The 26,103-nt window shown below is 35.9% G+C and overlaps 1 protein-coding gene across 1 annotated transcript; it reads right to left on the bottom strand.

Annotated features, from left to right (window-relative positions):
- Window positions 1-14,277: 14,277 nt before the first annotated feature.
- LOC126788822 (WUSCHEL-related homeobox 11-like) lies at window positions 14,278-16,913 on the bottom strand. Its single transcript, XM_050514838.1, has 3 exons — window positions 16,292-16,913; window positions 15,034-15,227; window positions 14,278-14,408 (listed from the first exon to the last, which is right to left on the bottom strand). The coding sequence occupies exons 1-3, from the start codon at window positions 16,911-16,913 to the stop codon at window positions 14,391-14,393; spliced, it is 834 nt and encodes a 277-aa protein (XP_050370795.1). The 3' UTR covers window positions 14,278-14,390.
- Between the last annotated feature and the right edge of the window lie 9,190 nt (window positions 16,914-26,103).

A 26,103-nucleotide genomic window follows, 5' to 3' on the forward strand; every position in this document is an offset into this window, starting at 1 on the left:
TATCAATAGCCTTCTTGTTAGGATTCTCCCGCAACTTATCAAGCATTATCTCCTTTATAATCTTGCTTCCCATCATCTTACTCTTTTGAAGTCGGATAACACCACGACATTTATGTTCGTTCACCAATTCCTTAATCTCAAAGAAACCATTATACCTGCGTAAAAAGTATCATCAATGAAACTAACTACAATAAAATAATAAAAATAATAAGAGTAACTGCAAGGAGAACTGCTAAAGTAACTGAGATAAAACTCTAGTAACTATGAATGTAATTAAACTGGAATGAAAAACATATACATTATACCTGCTTAAAGATACCTTCACAGACCACTCACAATCTTCAGAAACGTTCTTCTTATAGCAAGCAACAACACGATGCTTCGTATTTGTAACAAAATCAAATTCAAATCCAACTTCAATTGCATACATTCTCAACTTCGTCCTAAACTCTTTCATGCCATCCTAAAAAATCTAACCTTTGGAGTGAATCAGAGATTCCCATCCTTTTGTTAAATACATCTTTGATGCCTCCCGCCTATAACAACCCAAGTACTCATTTTCATCAAGCATCACACTAGACTCGTCACTAACATCATTGCTCACTACACTGGAAGAAGATCAACTAGCATCCATCAAGCAGACATCTACATCAACAAAATCAGAATTATACCGCTCTAAAACTCTAAACATCAACTTCATGTCAACTTCATTTCCCAATTGGTATACAGTAGTATCTGGAGGAACAATATACTTGAGCTTCAAAGCACCTCTACACAAATCTAGAAAACGATCTCTTACGCAGTGACAAAAATCGGGGAAAGAACAATTATATGAAAATGAAATAGCTGCTCCTTCACCAGAATATACAAGATTAGCTATAAATCCTTCCATTCCACCTACAAAAGAGATTATGAATCATAATCAGATGGATAGTACCTATAAACACCTGGTAACTATACAATCAGTGTAACTAGGGTTGGAATTGTAACAATGCAAATAACCATACATGTAACTATCCGAGCTACAAATTACCAGCAAGGTAACTACGAAGCAACATACTAAATAATGAAAGTAACACACAAAAGCAAAATTCAAAAACTATAGACTCAAAACAATGTGAAGCAATCAACAAATCAATTATTCATTTTGACAAGACAAAAACGAAAGGGAAAACAACATGTGAAGACCGAAAGAAATCAAAATAAAACTACTGACTACTCAATATACAATGAAACAAAGTCGAAATGACATATGAAGCTATCAGAGTTGACAAACAAGCTAAAATTAAGTAAATAGCTCAAGTAACTGACAAAGTAACTACCAACATAACTGTGAGACAAAACGAAAGAAACATCATGATACAAAACAAAACAACAAATGCAGCTATAAAAGTTGACAAACCAGCTAAAATCAAGAAAATAACTCAAGTAACTACCAACATAACTGTGAGACAAACAAAAGAAACTTAAAAAATTTCGAGCAATGTACGAAATCAGAGAGCAAAATGTAATCTAACAACGCTGAAAACCTATCTAAACAGGAAATACAACATTGTAACTGAAAAATCACACAATATAATTTACCCAAATCGAAATAAACTATGATGATTTGAATGATCAAACAAGAAAATGATGACCATTGAGACGAAATTGATGTAAGGCGTGCATTGATTACCTGAGATCAGAAGAGGAGCTTCAATGCCAGAATGACAGATGGAGAAGAAGAACTGACCAGGTTGTCTTCGTCTTCGTCTTCAACATCGTCTTCAATAGAAACGGAGAGAGAATTTCGATCTGGAGAGAGAGAGAGAGAGAGAGGGAGAGAGAGAGTTTCGATGAGAAAGCTTCGATCAAGAGAGAGAGAAGGAGAAATTTAGATCAGTTACAAGTAATATCAGGTAAAAAGAAGAAGAAAGGGTATACAGGTCATAGGGAAAAAAGAAAACATCACCCTTTTATCATTTTGTAAAAGAAAAAGAACATTTTTATTATTCATACTCTTTAATTAGGGTCTTTTGTATTCAACGGTTTCATTAATGAAGGTTTGAGGGCAGCCGCACTAGCCCTTATATAAAAAAAACATATCAGTTAAAGTAAAAAAGAAAGAGGGAGAGGGGAGAGAAAGAGCGCCAATTTGGGAAATTGTCAAATCTTGACCAACAATAACTCCACCTATATTATTAGTACCCTAGTATGTGCGAGTACTAGTGTGATTAGGAATTATTTGTGATGTTCTCGTTGGAGCCAACATCAACAAGGCAGACACATAATTATGGAGAGAGACTATAGCCATAACAAAGAGTCTGGAGTTACATGTCCAACCCTCATGTGCATTTATGTGTTGAAAGCAATCAAGAGCAAATGACCACTCTAATTGCATATCTAACATAGACCTTGAGATTCACTACTGGTGAATGGAGTCAAACGAAGAATCAAGTCATCAAGGGATGCAGAACGGTTCTGCAGCTGGAGCAGCAACTATAAGTGGAAGGACCAAATAAAACACCACAACTAGATAGTTGATTTAGATCTTGGAAAAGTGTTGCGGATAGAGACAAGAGCTCAATGAGTAACAAGGGTCATGAGAGGAGTATCCAGGTCGGTAAAATTTTGATTATTAATTTGAATTTTAGAACTCAAAACAAGAGCGTTAAGGACATCATAATAAATGGGTATATCTCTGGCTTTGGCGACACTAATAATATTCTCTATCAGAGGCCCACCGTTATTCATTATTATAAAGGTGAGGTCAAAATAATCAATAGGATGTCCCAATTGAGCAAGGTATCAAAAACTTAGTTGATTTTATCAAGATAGTCAGAGATTGACATATCCCCCGAGAGGTGTGAAGGAGTTGGTTGCAAAGTTGAAGGATATAATTTTGGTTTATTGAGAGGCATACTGGCTTACCAATAATGTCCATGTTGGATAAGAAGAAAGACCATGCCACTGTGGCTTGAATAAAGGAAGTAAGCGATCCAATGATCCACCCAATAATCATTTGATCAGTAGCCAACCATTCCTCATAGGCAGGATTGACTTTATCAGTGAGAGTGGCTATTGGATTATTGGAAAATGTAGTGGGGCAGGGAAGGGTCCCTTCACAAAACCCATCATATTTTGAATTTTTAGAAGGGGAGTTATTTGTGCTACATTACATAGAGGGAATACTTGGGTGTAGTCTAGTTTGATTGTCAGAAAATTGGATATGGTGGTGGTGGTGGTGGGGGGGGGGGGGCAATAGTGATAATAGGATCGGATGACTTGGGGATTGATTTCGGTAGAAGGAGGGATGGGGTTGTTGGTAAAGCCTACATGAGAGAGAATTGAGAGATTGAATAAAAAAACATTTCGTTTAAACAAAGACTCATGATACCATGAAGCATTCTAAATTGAAGACGTAAAGTTTGTTGATTTTTCAATCATGAACCATCTGATATATACGATAGGAGTATATATTCACATTTATTTAAATCTTAAAGTTTAGGTATCCACGTGTGCTTCTGGCTTGGTGACGTGTGCTTTGGCATGCCAACTTGTGGTCAAGTGAGGTTTATGGCGAATCGAGGTTTCAAAGTTATTGTGCGCTGTTTTGACTTCTATTTAAATGACTGTAAGCTAAGGAAAGATCACTCTTGCGCAAAATTTTGTTTGCCTTGGATTAAGGACTTTAACATGAGACGGCTTTGCCACGATGTTCGTCTGACTTGGTGAATATTGTGAATGTGATAGTGATATGTGATTCTTTTGTGATTTTCTTATATAAATTGCATAGAATTATAAAAAATCAAAGTACAGGCGACCAAAATAAATTGCAAAAACATAACAAATAAGAACGTAAAGAACAATAAGTGCATGAAAGATAGATGAATATCAATGTAATAACCTGAATTTTCGATTTCCATTCTTGTAATTTCTTGAAAATTAATAGATTGGTGATTTGGATAAATTCTAATTCTATACCTTCAATATAGTCCTTCTTTGAAAGTCGAATTGATTTCAAGAACCAAGAGCTTGAAAAACGCCTAAGTTTCTAAAGGCTTAAGAGTTGACTTTTAATTCGTCTCTTATTTTTGAAAACTTTCTTCAGGAAAGTTGTAGAGTTCGTCGATGCGAGTACACAAACACACGAAATGCATAAATCGAACATCGTATGAAAAAGTTATGAATCAAAAATGATGTTGGGGCATTTTAAGAAGTGGTAAAAATAGGGGTAGAATAGAGGAACCCCTAAAAGGAAAATCATAATTTTTTTTGAAGGAGAGCAGCCGACTGACTCCCTCTCCTCTCTCTCCATTGCGCCAAACGTTTCCAGCTTGGAGCTTCGCTGTCCGACCACCAATCCAACCGCCACTGGTCCCGTTGGAACTGCACGACCACCCTTTTCAAGTCTGGGGTGGTGGCACATCACCCCTTGCCACCTAGCAACCGCTGCGACGTCGTTAAGCCGGCGGTTTAGCCAGCGTTTCTCCCCATTTAGGCCACCATAGGCCATGAAACCAATCCATTAGGAGCGCAAGGGGTCGTGTTCCATACCCTCCAAGTGGCTTGATCCAATCCGAAGCAAGGAGGAAGAATCGAATGAAAATCCAAACCGGGCTATTTCTTGAAATCGAACTTTGCGAGGTAATTTCCAAGTTGTCCTTTAGTTTTGGACTTGATGCTAGTTTAAGAAGTTGTTGGGTAGGTTGTGGAGAAGAGTTTAGTGTAGGGAAGCCGACCCAAAATGCTCGGGTTGTCACCGGAACATAGGGCCCACGCGCAGTCGGCCGTGTCGGCGTGTGGTGGCGGGTTTGACTAGTTTTGGAGCCGTTTTGTACTCTGTGATGTTGTACACGTTGATTATAGTGCGTGTTTATAATTTTGAAGAATTTGGAATAAGTTGTTGCTAGTGGAATTAAGGTTGAATCGATTCATGAAGTTTTTGATATGGTCGGAATCCAAAAATCGGAAACTTGTTTAGTAAGTTGCTGATAGTGTATTAGTGAGGTGGAAAGTTGACAATTGCATGAGAGTCATTAGAGAGAATGTTTGATTGATTGATTTATTTTGGTTTATATTATTACTAAGTGAAGACTATATCACTTAGGTGTTGACGAGACGAGGGGATGAGCCTCACTTGGTGTAGTAGAAGACGTAGTGGGGGTAAGAGGTGAGTAAATCTCCTTAGTTACAATTTAATTTGAGTTATTAACATAGTCCATGTATCATTAACTTATAAAATTGTTCTAAAATAAGTTTTGGTTTTAAATTACATGAACTTGATTGTCTATTGTCCATGGGTAAGATTTTAATAAATGATTTCAAATTTGGTAATTATGGACTATGGTTAAAGTTGAGTATGAAATTGGATTATACAATAAGCTGTGGAAAATAGCACACGACAGCGGCCAATGCCATATTAACCCCGCAACTATTTCAACCGCGGTATTTGTAGGTACAACCCACTTGTCCTACCATGCCACGTGGTCTTACCAAATATAGGTTCAAACAATTATACATTTTAGACTTCATGGCCAAGTACATGTGTTATTATGTAAATACTTTAGAGTGAATTTTTATCAAGCATGACTATCGAAATTGTGCAAGGATAAATGTAAGTGTTTCAAGAACGAATCCAGAGACAAGGATTGTAATACTCCGAAATTTAGTATTTACTATTTAGTACTCTAAGGTTATAAATTAGAATTAATTCAATTTTTCTTCTAATATTTCTCTTTAGAAACCAATGATACTAAGGTTCATACTTTCAAAGATAGAATATTTCTTTTTGTAAGTATTAGACCACGATATGAATATGTTAGATCATATTCTTGCGTATACTCGATACTTTATAATCGAGTTTAAGACTAATACTAATAGTATTATCTTTTATGCATTATATTAGTATTAGATAGTGCAAATATATTGAAAACCTTATGAAATGAATATACTAAATTCATTTACTTTTTAGAATAACACATATAAATGTGTTTGTTATATCTACATATATATATATAATCCATATGTCAATATATTTTGAACCTAGCTGATTTATTTTTATGTTTTACCCCATCACACTATTTTTTTTCTTTGCCAACAACCACACTAACTAGCTATGTCATCACTCAATAATAATTATTGAGAATGGTAGGTGAGAATTAAACTTTTGTGTTCCTTCTTGGCCTATTTATAATTGTGAGCTGCCTCAAGTTTTCTTCACACTTCAAAATTATAAATCATGCAAGTCTAGAGTTCTCTTAGTTGATAGAAAACTCAACCATCCAATGTTTCTCAAGCTAAAATTCTAGCATTCACTCTTTCTCTCTTAAACAAGTTCCTTCTTTACTTAAGTACCCAACTTTGGATCCACATCAAAACCTTATTTTCATCCCTGAAATTTCAAGGTAAGTACATCTTAGATCCTTATAATCTTTTGTCTTTTAAGATTTATCAAAATGCATAGCTAAGGATAAAATGGAAAAACCATGTTTTGGTAAGAGTTATATTTTCATATTTTATAACATGTGAGTTTGTCCAAGGTAACAATAACATTAAATTCCTCATGAGAAATGCTTCAATTTTAGGCTTTTCAATTACTCAAAAATGTTTAGAAATGAATAAGTTATGGCTAATAAAAGTTAGAGTTAATAAACTCACTAAACATCTTTTGTAGCACTCACAACTTTAAAAACTCATATATCAGTCATTTCTTAACCATTTTCCACAAACTTATATCAAATTAAAGTATAAGACCTCTACTTTTAATCTGGAAAGTTTCAGAACAAATGATAAAATGTTTGTTACAAGTAGAATATGTAGACATCTAAAATGATAACTTGATGATCAGTTTCTGCACTGCTACTGTGTTTGAACTTTTTTGGACTCAATGACTTTGAACTCGACTGTATGACTTATCATATTGGATTCTATACAAAAAATCCTTGAACATAGACTCCTCACTTGCCTAATTTTGACGTTTATTGATTGAGTTATCGATACGGAAAGTTGATGGACTTCGACACTATAATTTGAATGATAATTGCTATTTTGGACAAAGACTTTCCTTATTATGGGAGAAATGACTACTAATTTTTTGACTACTAACTAATATTATCTAATTAAAGTACATTTACTTTATCTGCACATGTATTTTCAAGTTGATTAACTTGTTTATTTCATGCATACATTGAGTTATTGATAAATATTTATATCTTGGTGTAAGATTATATATATATATATATATATTTTTTAGTATTTAAATATTGTCTTAATTACTAAACTCTGTGATATTTTATTGACGTTATTGAGTTGGAGGTGTGAAGCCAGGTGATTAGTATTATCCCGTGCTTAAGTGAATTGCTGGTAAAATTGTTTTGTGCTTTGTGAGTTAGCCTTGGGCTCTAGTCTCTACAAATAGTGCACTATTATACTCATAGGAGAATTGACCTTGAGTATACATACTTTGGTGTTTGTCTCGGTATGCTGAGGCTTATCCGTGTTTTGGGTAAACGTGAACCCTAACATGTGACTTTGTGATTAATTACCAGTTTTCTTGAAAATTCGCACAATTTATTGAATATATTATAAGAATGTATTATGTACTTATTGAGTCTGTGTTACTCATGATGCTACACAATATTATTTTCAGATAATGAGTAGATGCTTGGGGAATGTGATGAATCTACTAAATAAAATGAGGATTTTTCTTCACTTATTATTTCAAGACAATAAATGCGAGACTCATGTATCTTCGCTAAATTTCAGTATTTCTAAATCCGCTGTATTAGAAAATTACTTTGATTTTGTTTCCTAATAAAAATATTATTCATACATATATTTCTATCAGTTTTATTAAGGAAATTTTATTGATTTTAAGGTCACACCTCTAATTCGGGAACCATATTTTCATATAATAGTGGTCTCGAATTTGAGGGCGTGACAAGGATACATGGTGCAGTGATGATGATGGAGAATGAAGGGTTGTTTGTTAAATAAGCCTTGTGGATGGTAAAAGTGTCTACATGGGTGAAAGAAAGATTGCAAGGGTGCTAGAAATTACAATAGCTTATATTAAGGGTTTTTGCTATATTGGAATTTTAGATTTTGATAAGGTAGTGAGAACAAGTTAGTCGGTTTATAGTTTGAGTAGTACAAGTCAGTGGGTTCATGAGGTCGTTTTCTTCTACCTTGACAGATTCTTCTTCCCCAAATTTATTCTCAATAATCATGTTATGCAAGATAATGCAAGCGATCATTATGCTTCTCAGTGTGGACCTCTTGTGCAAACGAGCCCTATGACGAATGATTGCCCAACGAGATTGCAGGATGCCGAATCACATCTCCTCATCTTTGTGGTACGCTTCTTGTTTATTTGCAAATAGTTTATACGCTTATGACTGGGGGTTTGTAATAGCTTTCACAAATGTAGGATAGATTCCATCAGCAAGATAATATGTATTGATATATCTACTACCATTGACGTGAAATGTCACAGTTGGGGTGTTACCAGCAGTCATTCCTTTAAAGACCGATGATTATTCGAGCACGTAAATATCGTTTTGAGCTCCTGGCACACTGAAGAAAGCATGTCATACCCATGTGTCATACAAGGCCACCGCTTCAAGAATAATTGTGGGATGTCCTTTCCATCCAGTGTAAGCCTCTTGCCATCCGGTTGGACAGTTCTTCCACTCCCAATACATACAATCGATACCTCCGATCATATCTGGAAATCCCCAGTGATCAGTCCTTACTAGAAGTCTTCGGAGGTCTTGCAACGCCTCGTACCAAGAATATCTAGCATTTAACTTAATTACATAGTATTTAGATATCCATTAGCCTTAATTACATCATAAATAATTAGGAAGTAATTTTTATAACTTTTTTTGAAAATTAGTTTCAAAGTTTAAAAAAATAGAGTTCAACGATACGAGAGCATACGTGCTAACAGTTCGTTAAATGGAGTTGTAAAGAGGAAATTATGATTATATTTGTTTGAGGACATTTTGGTCTTTTCTTTACTAAAACCCTGGTTTAATTATAAAGAGAGAGAGAGAGAGATAGAGAGAGAGAGAGAGAGAGAGCCGAGAACGCACCTCCTTTTACCACTGTCAAGACCACTTCGCCGCCACCAATTCCAACTACTTCCGGTAATAAAATTGGTATTATTTTCTTCATCCCTTCATGCTATTTTTATCCATACTAGCCATGTAACTTATTTCTTTTTATGCTCAATAAATCAAACTATAGAAGATATGGAGCTTTTCCAGTGAAATTGCAAATTCGGCCAATCGATCAAGGGTTTGGGGAAACCCCGAGTTATAAACTCTATACCTCTGGGATAATCTTTTAAGTATAGGATTCCATCTAGATTTGAATTTTATGGAGATAGAGTTTTGGCCACCATGAACCACCGTGGCTGCACCACATCCGGTGGTGATTCATAGTACTTTTAGTCAATTTTAGGCCTTATTCTACCTCTTTAATTGTGTGGGAATTAGCCAAAGTGAATTGTTAATATTTGGGTGAGGAATTAGATTTTGGTGATGAGACTTTATTGGTGAAATTGAATTGGAAGTGTTGGACTTGAGGATGAGAAGTAGATTATAATAGGTTCGATTGTTAATGGGGAAGCTTGAGTGAGCGACGGTTACTAGGATGCATCCATGTTATTTTTACTTAATTTATTTAAATTTGATTTAAAAACTTGTTTATATTATTATTTGGTAAGGTGATCCGATAGTGCGAGCTTCCGAGGACAATCCTCAGACGGGACACACCTAGCTACTCTTCATTGTGAGTTGGACTTTGTTTTAAAAAAAGAGAAATGCATGCAAATATTTTGACTTGAATTTCCTAATTTATGCTTTCATATCCTATCTATATGGTGTTCTTCTCATAAATTAAATTTTATATATTTGGTTTTAAATGTTTATGTGGTTTATAATATGTCCTCAAGTAAGTTGTGTGATTTGTAATATATTACTAGTTTTAGTGAAAAAGAGGAAGAAAATTCTTAAACCATTTTTCTTGGTTAGTTAATTACAAAATTTAAATATTTTTTAATGTGTATAAAAGGAAGGAAAACATAAATTTGAGAAAGTAAAATAAGACCTTATTTTTATACACCTTACGAGTACCCAACTCCAGCAAATTCTAGATTGACGGTCTAGATATTTTAGTTACGTGCACATATACCTAAACGCTCTGCTTGTGTATCGGCGGACGCACATGTGCATGACCAGATCCCCCGCTTTGCCTGATGCGCACAGATGCATGACCAGCTATTCCCCCTCTCCCGCTCTGCTTATGTTGAGTTCGCTCAACATAAGTGCATGATCAGTTGTCCACCATGCTCTGCCTAATCTGACTTAGTCATTTTAGGTGCATGACCAGTTTACTTTTGGGTACAAATTGCAAGAAGTGTTGTTGCTATTTTCAATTCGTTCATTAACTTACGAATTTTTATTATGGCATAAACTATATTTTGTAATGAGTTGTACTCTATGTTTAAGTCCTTGAAGCATTCCTATATTTTATAGCACGATAGTTTCATTCCTTTAGTATTATTATTGAATGCATAAACATTTGTGAAAGAGAAATAATTTTTAAAGAATATCGAATTTCTTGACGTATAGTTTTATAATTATATTTTTATCCTCTCACGTCTCACGTTTTCCTATGTTTTTTCTCAGGGCTCTTTGGTTTTCTGTTTTGCTCATATATTAGATTTCACTGAGGTTAGACCGCACCACGTTAAGGCATTCTCCTTATCTACTGTCATCCTTTCAATCTTGTAGGATTTGTTTCTTTCGTATCTTTGCATTTTTGTACATCATTTGATCTAGTAACTCATGCTCTGATGTAAATAAAGTTGGATACATGATTCCTAGTTGTAATGTTAGGCTAATGACCGTCGTATTTTGGGTTGGTAGTGGATGCTTTTATGAGGGACAACATGTCTTATTTGGGAGTTTAATATATATGTGTTTTTATTAGAAGTGTGTTATTTGATTTACAGGTTTTGGGATAGTCCATTTTTAAGGGAGGTTATGCCGAATTTTTGACGTAAAAAATATTTTCTAATTATGGCTACACAAGTCCACCTCGGATTTCAAGGGGAAATCCGGGAATAGGTCTGTCAGTTCCGCCTTTGTTGGAGCGCGAAGGTACTCATGACCAAAAATAAATTCCACCTATTGATAAAACTTCTTCATGCACGCTAATGTAGTTGATTCTCCCATCCTAGTTATCTCCTTACATTGATCAGCAGTTGCACTGTATGCCAACATAAGAAGGGCCCATGTCATTTTTTGTTGGGGCAGCAATCGTAGTACTCCAAGGGCATCTGGTTGTTGATGCCAATAATGGTCGTGGTTGCAGAGGGCCGTTATGATGCGGTTGAACATGTGGCTATGCATTCGGTACCTCCAACGAAATTCTTTTGGTCCGAAGATCGGATGCTCGATGAAGTAATCTTTTATGAGATATTTTCCCTTAGATAGCTTGTGTCTGGGGTGATTAGGAGAGCGGCCAAGACGTGAACCATGTCCTTGTGGCTCATCTGAAGTATCAAGATGTGCCATTATCATGGCCACACTATTCATCATTGTATCCATCACCTCAGCATCCTCTTGAATGTGTTGTTCTCTCTGCTTCAACAATTTGCGCAAAAACTCATTGTAGTGATGGGGAAGTGAGGAAATCTGGTGAACTAACAAAAGTTTTGAAAGATTTGGAAGAAATTTATGAAGATTGAAGTGAGTAGATTGTCTGTAATAAGTATTTTTTATGTTCAATTTCAGGTTATAAACTTTAATCGTTATTATACGTGTCGAATCATCATATTAGAAATCCACTGACATTATTTGTTGACAAATACATATGGCGATGACACATGTTACATTTTGGGTGGTCGAAAATCCAATCGGAAATCCTATAACATTATTTGGTTGATAGCAATATCCTATAAAAGCCACGTGTTATTCTGCAATTGGTTGAAATTAATTTATAAAATCTAATTAAAAAAATATTAAATGGATGAATAGTAATTATAAGATTAACAGACATGTACCGCTATATAAAAACTGGTACATAAATGTGATTTACAATAATGAATAGTAATTAATAGAGGTAATTGATGAATTGGAGCTGTGATAGAGCTTCATATGCTTCTTTTATGTATCAATGAGGCCCAATGCGAAATATAAATACAAATATATATACAATCAAGAGCATCTAGCTACGTAATAGAATCCACATAATGTGCACTTCAACCTAGAAATTCCATGATTTAATTGTAAGAAAACAAATGACTAGTGGACTGTTCATGTTAATCATGAGCATGCACGATTAATTATAAATATGCAAAAAATTTCTTGGTCAAAGTTCAAGTTCTATTATAAGAGATGGTAGCAAAGCAGAGAGTTTTTATGGCCGGCATCTAGAACCATATATGTGCATAGAATCAAACGGAAGCCAAATATGTGGAGTTTAATATGTAGATGCCAGCCAATAAAAGTTGATATCACATGGTATTTCTCTACTAACGCGCTCTAATGTTTTTTGTTAGAACATCCGTCAGTTGTGGATTGGTTATATTGGTCGGTCTGCTTCTTTATCGAGGCTTCCACGTACTCTCCCCATGCACTTTCACCCTCCAGTTCTATCTCTATTCTCTACATCACTTCTTGCAAAACCTAAATACTCGAAGAAATTTTGTATCCAATTATTCCACTATAACTGTGGAGAACTTTGGACATGTCTACCTTTTTTCGGGCGATGGAAGAATGTTGAGACTACTGACGGAGGACTCAACACAGTTCCGAAAAAATCCAGTACGTTATACTCACCTATTTCACAGTAATAAGCTTACCGTCAATATGTAGAATAATGATCACCCGACAACGCACATTACCGTCAAGTAATTTTATACAAGCAATAAGGTTCAACAAGCTTTTTTTTTTTACGACTGATCCAATACCAGTTTATGGAAGAAAAGGAAGAAGCTGCAGTCGTAATCTGACAAATCCAGGGAGATGCAGACCAAGAAGCTAAAACCTTTGGGGAGTTCAAAGCTGTTACATAAGAGAGACAATCAACTTCTAAAAAAGAGAAGACATATTCAGGGACTTGGCCAACTCAATGCCTAAAAGTATGGCTTGTGCTTCAGCAGCTTCCGCATAAACCGCAAAGGAAGAAGAAGTAAAACCACCAAGAAGAGCACCGTTAGAACTACGAGCCAGAGCTGCTAAACTACTGATCAATGTCGTGGCAGACAAACTAGCATAAGTATTTATTTTAGCACCCATAACAGGAGGAATCCAGCAAAGAGAAAAGGAAGAAGGTGCATGAGACGAGGAAATAGCTAGACTTGAGGAACCAGAGGAGAGAAATTCATTTGCCAAAGCAAAAGAGCGATGAGCAACAAGCACTGGATCGCAAACCACATGCGAATAAACAGCCGCACAACGCGATGTCCAAATGCTCCAAAGTAGAAAAGCTATGTGAGTCGACAAAAATTTGAAATCTGCAGATGAAACTATAAACGAACTCAGATGAGAAATCCACCTATCCAGGGACGTAATCATAGAAGCAACAAGCTAAGACTCACTGTTTAGTCTCTGCTGCCGAACTAAGCAAGGTCGAACAAGATTTGCATGGTAACTATTATGAAAAGCATCATTTATAAACAAATTATACATATACATGTATATGTATATTGTAACAGTAAAGAGAGTATGCTAAAAAAATACTGCAATATAATCAAATAAGGATAATATAGTAAATCTATACTATTAATAACACAAATGCACTTTTTAAACCAAAATGACTGAAAAGACATTAAAACTCTTAGACCATATTTTATTTTTGATAAACTTTTAATATATGAAATGTGTATATGTAAATAACAAAATATAGAAAGTAAATACAAATTATAATAAATAATTATCCACAACTTTGCTCATTTTCTTGACAAATAACTTCTCAACTTCTACTTTTACACGTGGATAACTTCCTCCTCTCGCTATATTCATATGCCTAGCATATATGCCAAGGTTAGTATACATATAAATAAAACCATTTATATACTCTATTTAATCATACTTTAGGAAATTCCATACAGAGACTTTTCTATATATTTTATATATGTTATCACAGAAGCTAATTTACTTCAAATAACATGGAAAAAGAAACTGGAAAGAAAGGATAAATAGTTAGATGAAACAAAACTACTCGAGAAAAGCATGGGACAAAGAATCTCTCATGCATGCATGTAGATAATGTCTAGCTAATAATCACATTCTGCTGTAGGGGAAAAAGAGGGATGATGAAGATCGAGGAAGAAGAAGCTAGATTGATGTAGGAGCCCTCAATAATATAATTGGCAGGTGCATCAGCTTTGTAGCTTAAGTTGGTCTGGAAACCTGCATTTATTAATTAAGTAACTTAGTGAGGTTTTAATTTACGAATAAGAAGCTAAGCAAGAAAGACCAAATTAGAAAACAAAAAATCGAGGAGATTACATACATATAGTCTTAAGAAGTTAGGGGAACTATATAAATGTTACCAATATGTGCTATCCTCCATCTAGAAAGGTTAAAGCTAAATCCAAGTAAATCCAACTAAAATCCTGAGATGTTACCAATGAAAACCTCCATTAATTTGGAATCTTGAAGTGATTAAACAAACCAGTTCATCATATATGAGTAATATGACTGATTTATCTATACAATCAGTCCAACTAAAGGAAAGGTTCCCTCCTTGGAGTCTGTAAATTCTCTAACATCCCCATATATATTAAACAGAAATGAGTTTAAGGCTATAAGCGTCACAGCTCATGCAGCTGATTTCAACTTTTTAATCAAGTACCGTTCGTATGAACTAACATATAGAAATTAATCTTTCACTCGCATAAAATAATGCAAGAGAATACTGCAAGTGCATTATTCCTATAATAAAGTTTATACTGATTACGATGTACTTCAATTCTGACTCATGTGGGGAGAGAGAGAGAGAGAGAGAGAGAGAGAGAGAGAGAGAGAGAGAGACCAGGAAATAGCTTTCACCAGGCTGCAAGCTGTGGGCTAAGAAACCAAACTCATTGATTGGGAGTGGAACTCCTGAGGAATGAACCATTAACACATCTTGAGTGCCAAACATGGCTTTCATGTCGAGTGGCCCTCTTGGAACTTCTGTTGGAACCCCATTAATAAACACGGTCATCATCAGGTTCACACCTAGCCCTGCATATTGTTAACCAACTTGATTATGTATACAGATCGAGATTTAGTATCAGGCAATTTCGATCTTCTCTCTCCAGAACCGTTATCAACAACTAGGAGACCCATTTCAGACGATTTAGTAGCAAAATGAAGGCATTTTTGAGGTTTTCTGAAAAAGAAGAAAATAAACTGAAGAGCAAAAAGTCACCAAAAGTTGGCCGAATCTTATACAATACATAAGGAAATGAGATTTTACTAAGGGTTTGGAATTCCATGGCGAGTTTCTCATATTCTTTGGTTATAGGGCATGCATAAAAATAGGAATGTAAATCATATGTTTCAGGGAAAGCTGAAACTAAAAATATAAGTTTTATCGGAAAGTTTTCTTCAGAAAGTGAAAAGACTGCCGCTGAAAAGGAGTTGCATGTTTTCAGGGAAAGTATACTGCAATGTTCATGGTATTCAAAACAGAAGAACAGTAGCATCAACAAAAGGTAATTATTAATTAGTACTCATATTCATTCATGAATCTTAACATTTCACACAGCATTAACAGATCACTGCTTAATTATCTCCAAAAATTTGAATGCTTATATAACTTGTGAATAATAGTTCTCCTCCTGAATTCCTGTATTACAAATCATTAAATACTAATTATCAGATTCTTTCGTTTTCGTTTTTGAAGGAAGAAAAACAATATTAGTAGGTATGTAGCTATTCACCGAGCAGACTAATGCCATCTTGAGGAATTCGTAGCAAGTATTAATTTTAATTATTATATTTTTAATTCCAAGTAAACAGTGAATTAATGGATTTCTAAGCAACTAGATATATTCGAAATTAAATTAGACCGTTCATAAAGAGAGTAATCTGATGAGTGTCGGAGAGTATGAATCAAAGTTTACTGAAACGGTGATATTAAGATGAAACAAACGAAATAAACGGAAATTAAGCTATAATTATGATATATAGGTAAAGTTTTAAGTTAAGAGAAAAGGATCGAAATGGCAAAAGAGAAATAGAGAGAAAACGTGAAACTGAATCTGAAACGGTCGGCCAATTGTATTAACTAGGCATGCACTAACCAGATTGGAAGTGCAAAGTTGAGGCATCTGAAGGACCTAACACAGACGTTACACCAGAGGATGTGTGCTCGATTTCTGGAAAACCCATTTGACCGGAAACTGAAAAGAAATGATCATCTGGTGCCATAGAAGCACAAGAAGACGAAGAAGAATCTCCCACAAGATCATAATTAGAAACAAAAGTCGGAGGAGTAGATGCTCCAAAAGCCATGACTTCTTGTGATGGTGGCTGTAGAGCAGTGAAACTAGTAGCACTAGAGCTTCCATACAGAAATGCACCACCAACTTGTTGGTCAGCTGCTGCTTGGTTCTTCTGGTCAAGGCTGGCTTGCAATTGCCGTTGTCGGCGACGGGATCTTGACCGTCGGTTTTGAAACCAGTAGAAGACGTTTGCATCCCCAACAGACCCAAATTTCTCTAGCAGCTTTCTTATCCTAACAGTCTCTTCTTTCGGTGGATTTACCATTCCACTGTTGAAAATAGACTCCAGAATCAGGATTTGCTCTGGTTTCGGTATCCACCTTGACCTAATTGGTTCACTTCTCTCTGAGCAACCATTACTGTTTGGACTGTTTGGCTCTTTGGCCTCTTTGCCTCCTCCATGGCCTTGATGATCTTCCATTACAGTGAGGAAGGAAGAAGAGGAAGAAAATATAAAAAAAAGACAAGAGAAAAGAAAAATAATGTTCTTGAACCTGAAACCTAGGTCGAAGGGAAATAATGAATTAAGTACATGAACCGCTTCAAGGAAGTCGGGCTATATATAGATCATGAAGTAAAATTGATGACTGCCATCTAGGGGTGTTAATTGAAAACCGAAAACCGAAAAAAAACCAAACCATAATCGAAAAAAACCGAAGAAAAAAAAAACCGCACCAAACCGCAAAAAAACCGCACCAAACCGAAAGATTTGGTGTGGTTTTGATTTGGGATGTTTGGAAACCGAAACTGAACCGAAAAACCGAATATATATATATTATAAAGAAATTATATTATTTATAGATATATTTAATATACATAATTAAATATGTTATCGATCGAGGCCCAAACTTTATCAAAATTCGGTGAATTTTTTACCATATCTGTATTTATATATGCTGATCACATCTGACGGTCGAAATTTAATAATTTGAATTTTAGATATTGGAACCACAACATGTCTACTAATGTGGTATAACTAGTTTAGTGGTCTTTTTGTAAATGTATGCAGTTGTGAAGCAACTATATCTTATAAATAGAATTTTGCAAATCTGTCCGCATGATGCGTTACGTATAGTGAAATATGGTTATGGTAAAAAAATCACATATTTTCGATAATTTTTGTGTCCTGATCGAGGCGGTCAACCCTTTTTACGCTTATTATCACCTATGGGTAGCCTTATCCCTGGAACGTAAAATTTTTGAAAATTTTACACGAGCTGCTACATCACATATATGTGAGAGTTTGTGCATGAAAAAATCCACCAAAACTAGTCAAGAAGGATGAGGTAAGAACAAATTCACTTAATTAGATGAAATTAAGTTAATGTTGACCACATCGATCGAGACCCAAATATTATCAACATTAGATGAATTTTTTACCATATCCTTATTTAAATATGCTGATCACATCTGACGGTCAAAATGTAATATTTTGAATTTTAGACATTGGAACCACAACATGTCTACTAATGTGGTATAACTTATTTAGTGGGTTTTTGCAAATGTATGCATTTGTGAAGTAACTATATATTATAAATATAATTTTGCAAATATGTCCGCATGATGCGTTACGTATTGTGAAATATGGTTATGGTAAAAAAATCACATATTTTCGATAACGTTTGTGTCCCGATCGAGGCGGTCAACTCTTTTTACGCTTATTATCCCTGGAACGTAAAATTTTTGAAAATTTTACACGAGCTGCTACATCACATATATGTGAGAGTGTGTGCATGAAAAAATCCACCAAAACTAGTCAAGAAGGAGGGGGTAAGAACAAATTCACTTAATTAGATGAAATTAAGTTAATGTTGACCACATCGATCGAGACCCAAATATTATCAACATTAGATGAATTTTTTACCATATCCTTATTTAAATATGCTGATCACATCTGACGGTCAAAATGTAATATTTTGAATTTTAGACATTGGAACCACAACATGCCTACTAATGTGGTATAACTTATTTAGTGGGTTTTTGCAAATGTATGCATTTGTGAAGTAACTATATATTATAAATATAATTTTGCAAATATGTCCGCATGATGCGTTACGTATTGTGAAATATGGTTATGGTAAAAAAATCACATATTTTCGATAACGTTTGTGTCCCGATCGAGGCGGTCAACTCTTTTTACGCTTATTATCCCGTATGGGTAGCCTTATCCCTGGAACGTAAAATTTTTGAAAATTTTACACGAGCTGCTACATCACATATATGTGAGAGTGTGTGCATGAAAAAATCCACCAAAACTAGTCAAGAAGGAGGGGGTAAGAACAAATTCACTTAATTAGATGAAATTAAGTTAATGTTGACCACGTCGATCGAGACCCAAATATTATCAACATTAGATGAATTTTTTACCATATCCTTATTTAAATATGCTGATCACATCTGACGGTCAAAATGTAATATTTTGAATTTTAGACATTGGAACCACAACATGCCTACTAATGTGGTATAACTTGTTTAGTGGCTTTTTGCAAATGTATGCATTTGTGAAGCAACTATATATTATAAATAGAATTTTGCAAATATGTCCGCATGATGCGTTACATATTGTGAAATATGGTTATGGTAAAAAAAATCACATATTTTCGATAACGTTTGTGTCTCGATCGAGGCGGTCAACCCTGTTTACGCTTATTATCCCCTATGGGCCTATGGGTAGCCCTATCCCTGGAAGGTAAAATTTTTGAAAATTTTACACGAGCTACTACATCACATATATATGAGAGTGTGTGCGTGAAAGAATCCACCAAAACTAGTCAAGAAGGAGGGGGTAAGAACGAATTCACACTTAATTAGATGAAATTAAGTTAATGTTGACCACATCGATCGAGACCCAAATTTTATCAAAATTAGATGAATTTTTTACCATATCCGTATTTAAATATGCTGATCACATCTGACGGTCAAATTTTAATATTTTGAATTTTAGACATTGGAACCACAATATGCCTACTAATGTGGTATAAGTTGTTTAGTGGCTTTTTGCAATTGTTTACATTTGTGAAGCAACTATATCTTGTAAATAGATTTTTGCAAATCTGTCCACATGTTCTTTTTATTTCGTTAAGAATCAAGTAGATAGACAAGGAAAGAAACTCCGATTTTCTTTACAAAATAACCGAAAGAAAAACCGATATAAACCAGAGAAAAACCAAACCGAACCAAACCGAACACAATTGGTTTTTGAAAAAAAAAGTGAAAAACCAAACCGAACCAAACCGAATAAATAGAACGGTTTGGTGTTCAGTATCACCTATAAACCGAACCATTCACACCGATTAACACCCCTACTGCCATCGGAAAAAAAAAGGCCTTCTTATAAAAAAATTACATTTCACACCCTAAATTAGAAAAAAGTCGCTTAAATTTCCAAAATTATAAAAATGTCAGTTTCTTAAAACTCTTAAAATATTGCCCATAATTTTGTAAATATTTACAGCATGTGCCATTAATTCTAAATTAAAGAAAACTTCAAACCATCGTTGGCAATTTGGGAATTGCGACGGAGATGAAGCATGAGGCGCAAGCCCCCGATCAAATTCGACGACTCTCTCTCTCTCTCTCTCTCTCTCTCTCTCCAGGGTCGACCTCGATCTCCACCTGCACAACCAACTCCGACGACTCCGGTTCCACTTGCTTCGCTGCCGAGCTCTCCACCTCGACTCAGTCAGCTTGGCTCTCTCTCTCTCTTCGCCCTCTTTAGGATCGACCTCGGGCCCAACCTCCTCCTTATCACCATATCTAAAGAAGCGGATCTTGGGGATCGATGATCGAGGTCTTGCCGATGCGGAGCCGTAGATTAGGTGGTCATAGGGTGAAGTAGAGAATGACCGAAAGGAAGCTAAATTGTGAAGATGAAGTAGGTGAGGTTTGAAAAAGCCACATGAATTACAAGTGCAGATCGAAAATATTGCAGTTGCTAAGGTCAAACATGATGTCGTAAGGCAATGTTGTAGTTGCTAGAGATATGGGAGAAAGAAGGCATGGGAAATTAACATGAAGTCGCCGATTGGAGAAGATGACATGGGTGCCCAAAGTAGATTTTGGGTGCCCAGTTTTGAATACTAGTTTCAGATTTCATAGATTTGACTAATTGGTTTTGTGACTGGAAATGTAGCTGACCGATCTATCCGTCACATTACCTGTCACACTACCAGCCATATTATCAGTCACACTAACTTTGTGATGTGATAGGTAGTGTGATAGGTATTGTGACAGGTATTGTGATAGCTAATGTGATAGGCAGTGTGACAGGTAGTGTGATAGCTAGTGGGATAAGTAGTGTGACAAGCAGTGTGACTGGTGGTGTTATGTACGACAACATAAGTGTCGATATGTAGATCATATTAGTTCAAGATTACACAGTTCTGTGATAATGAGTGTGATAGGAGGTGTGACAGGAGGTGTGACAGTTAGTGTAATAGGTAGTGTGATAGTGGTTATGACAAGTAGTGTGACAGAGGTTGTCACAGTGGGTGTAAATAGATAGTGTGATAGCGGTTGTGACAGTATGTGTGACAATATCTGTGACAGCGTCTGTGACAGGAGCTGTGACATGTCGAGAGGAAATGTGGAAATATGTGAAATTTTGTTAAAATTCAAATGAGATTGGTATGACAGTGGGTGTGACCGTTAGTATAAATAGATAGTGTGACAGCTTCTGTGACAGTGGGTGTGATAGGAGCTGTGACAGCGTCTGTGACAGTGTCTGTGACAGTGTCTGTGACAACGTCTGTGACAGGAGTTGTGACATGCCGAGAGGAAATGTGGAAATATGTGAAATTTTGTTAAAATTCAAATGAGATTGGTATAAGTATGCTCAGAATGAAGAGAATAGCAGGAATTAGGGAATCTTGAGCTTCGGTTTCGCCGGAATTGCTTGAAGCACCGCCATTGATAGAAGCAACCCTTTGTGATGGTTGTTGCGCCTTGTAAGGTTGGTCGATTCGGAGTGGGTAGTATATCAAATGAAAGAGGGGAGCGAGATATTTCTAACGGTACGAATTTCGTCAAAATCTATCGCCGGACGAGAAAGTTATGTCCGAAATTAGAAAAAGAAGGAAAAAAAGAAGAAAAAGAGTAAGAAATGACAAAATAGTCCATAAAATATTTTGAAAGTGACTTTTTTCTAATTTTGTTGACATTTTTATAATTTCCACTTAAATGTGATGACTTTTTTATAATTAATTTATAAGTAGTGATTTTTTTCTAATATAAGTTAGGAGATTGTACCTGTTTTATAATTTGCCCAAAACAAAACGCTGATGACTGATTTTACAAAACCGCCCATCACAATAAAATTTCCCCATCACAATTGATACTAATTTGGGAGGTCTTGGCCCTTATAAATGGCAACTCTAGATTGAACATAAGGTAACTTATGGTCTAGGCTGCATGGAATCGAGTACGGGTACGTGGAAGCGAAACGTTTGGAAACGCGGATGCGTGTTTTTCAAAAATTTTAGAAAGCGGGTACGTTTTGGAAACGTCGAAATAAAAAAAAATATAGATATTATATAAAAAAATAAATATAATAACAAATTTTAGGTTTAAGTAACTCAAAATCTCAAATAACTTAAATAACTTGGTGTTCAACATTCCAAATAATACAAATATAATGAGAAATCTAGGTATCAACAAGAGAGAAGGAGGGTCGACGACTCGGCGGGAGGTCAAAAATATGTGGAAATAAGTCATTTAATTCGACGAAAGTAGGCCTAGCCTTTCATTTAAAAACTAAAAAAAAACATAAAAAACCTTTATTTTTTGGAAACTCGCGTTTCCAATTCGGAAACTCGTGTTTTCACCGCGTTTCCAAAACACATTTTTCCGGAAACACGTTTCCGGGAGTTTCCGAGCGTTTCCGGTACGTTGCGGTGAGTTTCCGGGCGTTTCCAAGCGTTTTCGGACGTTTCCGGAGTGGTTCCGCTTCGGAAGCGGGAAACGTGGGTGTAAGCACATTTCCAGGCTTCCTAGCTTATGGTCCGCACGATATGTTTTAATGTGTAGTATATTTTATGTACAATTAGGAGCTTCCATAGTTCATAAATTTTTGATCCGTTAGTAAGGTGGCATTTTTGATCCGTTAGTAAGGTGGCAGCGGTGGGGTATATAATGAGTGCATTGATTAACTAATGTACTTTATCTCAATTAAATTGAAATTTCTATGACATTTGATTAATATATGTATATATATCAATATATAATCCGCACCAATTGAGAAATTAAATTAAAATTTTATTAATAGTCATTTCGGTTATGAAACTGTCATCCGCTTTTGTCACCAGATTAAAATAAACATGTTGCGTGAGAAATTTGATAAAACACATAAGAAAATATATAAGAAAAAGAATTAGATGAATGTTTTCGGATATAACTCGTCGGACTATGGTCACTGGTCACCAGTCTCTACTCTTCGGTTGTCAAATTTAGGTCATCGATTGTGATCGCCGGAATTTGAAATCTGATAATCGAAATTCAGTCTTCAGAATCTGATCGCCTGATTTTTTTTTTCAAAACTTCAACGTATCCGGTCCACGATAATAAATACTTACGCTAAATGATCTGAGTAATAAATTATTGAGCAATGGTGACATCAAATGCTGACCACTAGTAACTATAACCATAAATTATTAAATAACTTATTCTCAGTAGCCCCAAATATAAATTATTAATCCCTAGTACGTACTCATGTTAATAAATTATTGAACCCTAGTACGTACTCTTGATAATAAATTACTGGTTCCTAATAACTCATAATAATAATTTATCGGCAAAATTTTAGGAATGGTACATGAAATTTAAATCACTGATAATTAAGTCGTTGAATTTTGAAAAACAACTAAACTGATAGTCTTTTAGTACATCTGTTAATTGCACCGTCAACTTGATATTGCAATTAATATTTTTAAAGGGTAGTTTGGTATGTTCATCATTTCTCTCTCTCTCTCTCTCTCTCTCTCTATATATATATATATATATATATCTATCTCTCTCTCTGATGCAGCTCAACTAACTCGTTGGAATCCACCATCGGCAACCTTGAATCCACAAGACTAGGGTTTCTCGAATTCAGCAGGATAATTGAATAAACTCAAATGTTTATTGATATAGTTCTCCAAATACAAAAAAAAAAGATGATTCTTATATATGCATCAATAACCTAAACAAAATCAAAGTCATAATCTAACATTGAAACCGAAAGAATCCAAATTAAAAAGAAAACAAAGAAACCTAAATAATAGAGTTCTAAAAGGAAAATAAAACTAGCCTAAAACACTAAATGTTGAATCGGAACATTGAAATGTCATTACTCGTCGTTCCCATTCCAGAAATGAATTATGCTTCTCAAACAAACATTCTAGCCAAAATCTGCTCAAATCTGATTCACAAATTAAAATCTGCAATTTTGTACGAGTAACTCGAAAAATCTAAAAGATCTTCTTCTTAAATATTCCAGTTGCTAGTTGCCTTAGAACACGCCAATTACCTATCGTCAAATCATTCTTCTTAATCGTTCACCGCTTCCTTACTTTTACATTATTCTGATTTAATTTACCCCCTCCTTGTCCCGTATCACACACTCTCTCTCTCCCTCCCTCCCCCTGTCATCGACCTTCATCAAATCTCTCTCTCTCTCTCTCCCTGTCATCGACCTTCATCAAATCTCTCTGTAATCGCAACATCCTCTAGTTCTTCCTTCACCGGCTGCCTCAGATTGCATCACTACTCCGGCTGGAAGGTCGCAGACTTGCTATTATATGCTTTGGTTAAGCCTTCATGCTCTTCTTCTCAAATGAGTGTGAAATAACCTTATTCTCTTTACTGTACAAAATTTCAGATGAAGAAGATATTGAAGAAAGAAATCTAAGCATAGATCAGGAAGCAATTGGGTTCTTGTTTAAAATAGTAACTCATAGAAAAGTTGAAGCAATGTCAAACCAAGTTACTTGTATCAACCTCCTGAATAATTTCCCAACACACTTGTCAAACCAAGTTGAAAGATTTGAATTAGGTATTCCATAAGTCTATCATTACTCAAATTTCCATTGCACTTGTTGATGCCGATTTTAGCACTAACCGGTCAACGATAGTTCCGTTGAAATCCAACGTGTAAAGTGGTGGGGTTATTCTCTTGTAGTTGGCTTTTCTTCTCCTTCGATTAGTTGGATTTTATGTGTGATCCAAGTCATCTAGGTTGGGTGATTGAAGATATGCCACTGTGGTATGTGTTGTTTCCTTGTAGTCCACATAATGTGATTATAAATTAAATATGGCATTAGCGAAGTTGTACCCTCGACCTCCTTAAATGATGTTGAATACTTGGTCTTGAGCACTACCTCCCTCATTCTATTAGTGAAGTATGTGAGAGCATGACTGTTATTGTTCACCCTCTTTGTTGGGCGAAGTTGATGTTGGCCTCGGACATCCGACACTCAATGGTGGTGGTCGATCACTTGATAGTTGGACACCTCGATGTGGTGCAACACTTTCTCCTCTTGATGATAAGTGTCCAAATCTCATGTTTGATGAAGTGGGTAGTCTCGTCTTGGACCTCTATTGACTGATGTTAAGTTTTCACACTCAAAGAAGCTAATGTTTGGCCTTGGTCATCCGACAATCGATGGTGGGCGTCGACCTTCCTTAGTAGGTGTACTACTAATATGTTTGGCCTCAGTCGTCATCCGCTTGATGGTGGGCATCAATCGTTTTTGGTAGTTGTCCAACTAGCTATCTTTGGCCTTGGTTGTCCAGAGCCTGATTGCGGATGTTGATCATCCATGGTAGGTGGATGCCTGACATGTTGCCTTGGTCGTTCTCCACCTGATGGTAGGTGTCGATCGTCCTTGTTAGATGGACACCCGACTCTCTTTTTGGTGGAGCTCTAACTCTCTTAAAGAAACTTCATCGTAGCAGTGACTTGCAAAAGTAGAGAGACAGAATGTCATTGACGGACTAGCCTAAAGCTGGCCAAACACTCTCCGACGCCCAAATCGGTGATGTGTTTGAACGATGAATAAGGGAATGAGAAGAAAAGTACGATGCATACTCTAGTGTGGCAAGACAAGCATCCCTAGAAGGTGTGGGAAAAGCATCCCTGGAAGGTGTGGGCAAAGCATCCCTGGAAGGTATGGGCGAAACAACCCTAGGAATCCAACAGAAAAACAGAGAAGGAGAGAGATCATGAACTTTAGCATAATCATTGAGGAAGAAGTGAAATAGCTTATCCAATTCTTGAAGCATAATTTTGGGAGAGAAGAGAATAAGTGAACGGAGTTTTTCTTTAGCCTTAAGAAGGTTTGGTATTTATAGAGGATGAGTTTGGTGATGTGGAAAGGAAGAATATGGCCTTTCCTTAAAATCAGGGTGTCAGCCACCTACTCTAACCTACTAGGGATAAATTTAACAAGGGATGGGCTGATTGAGTGTGTGGTTGGGTGGCTAATGTCACGACCATGACGTCACCTTATGCCCATGCCCATGAGGTCATGTTTGTTGTCCAATTTGGAGACATGCAGAAGCTGGTAAGAGTCGACCCCTGGTTTGTTGGTATGCCTCCAAGTGACTTGGTCGACGTCCAAGAGAAGTTCGTTGAG

Source organism: Argentina anserina, chromosome 1 (assembly GCF_933775445.1).
Source record: "Argentina anserina chromosome 1, drPotAnse1.1, whole genome shotgun sequence".
Lineage (NCBI taxonomy): Eukaryota > Viridiplantae > Streptophyta > Magnoliopsida > Rosales > Rosaceae > Argentina > Argentina anserina.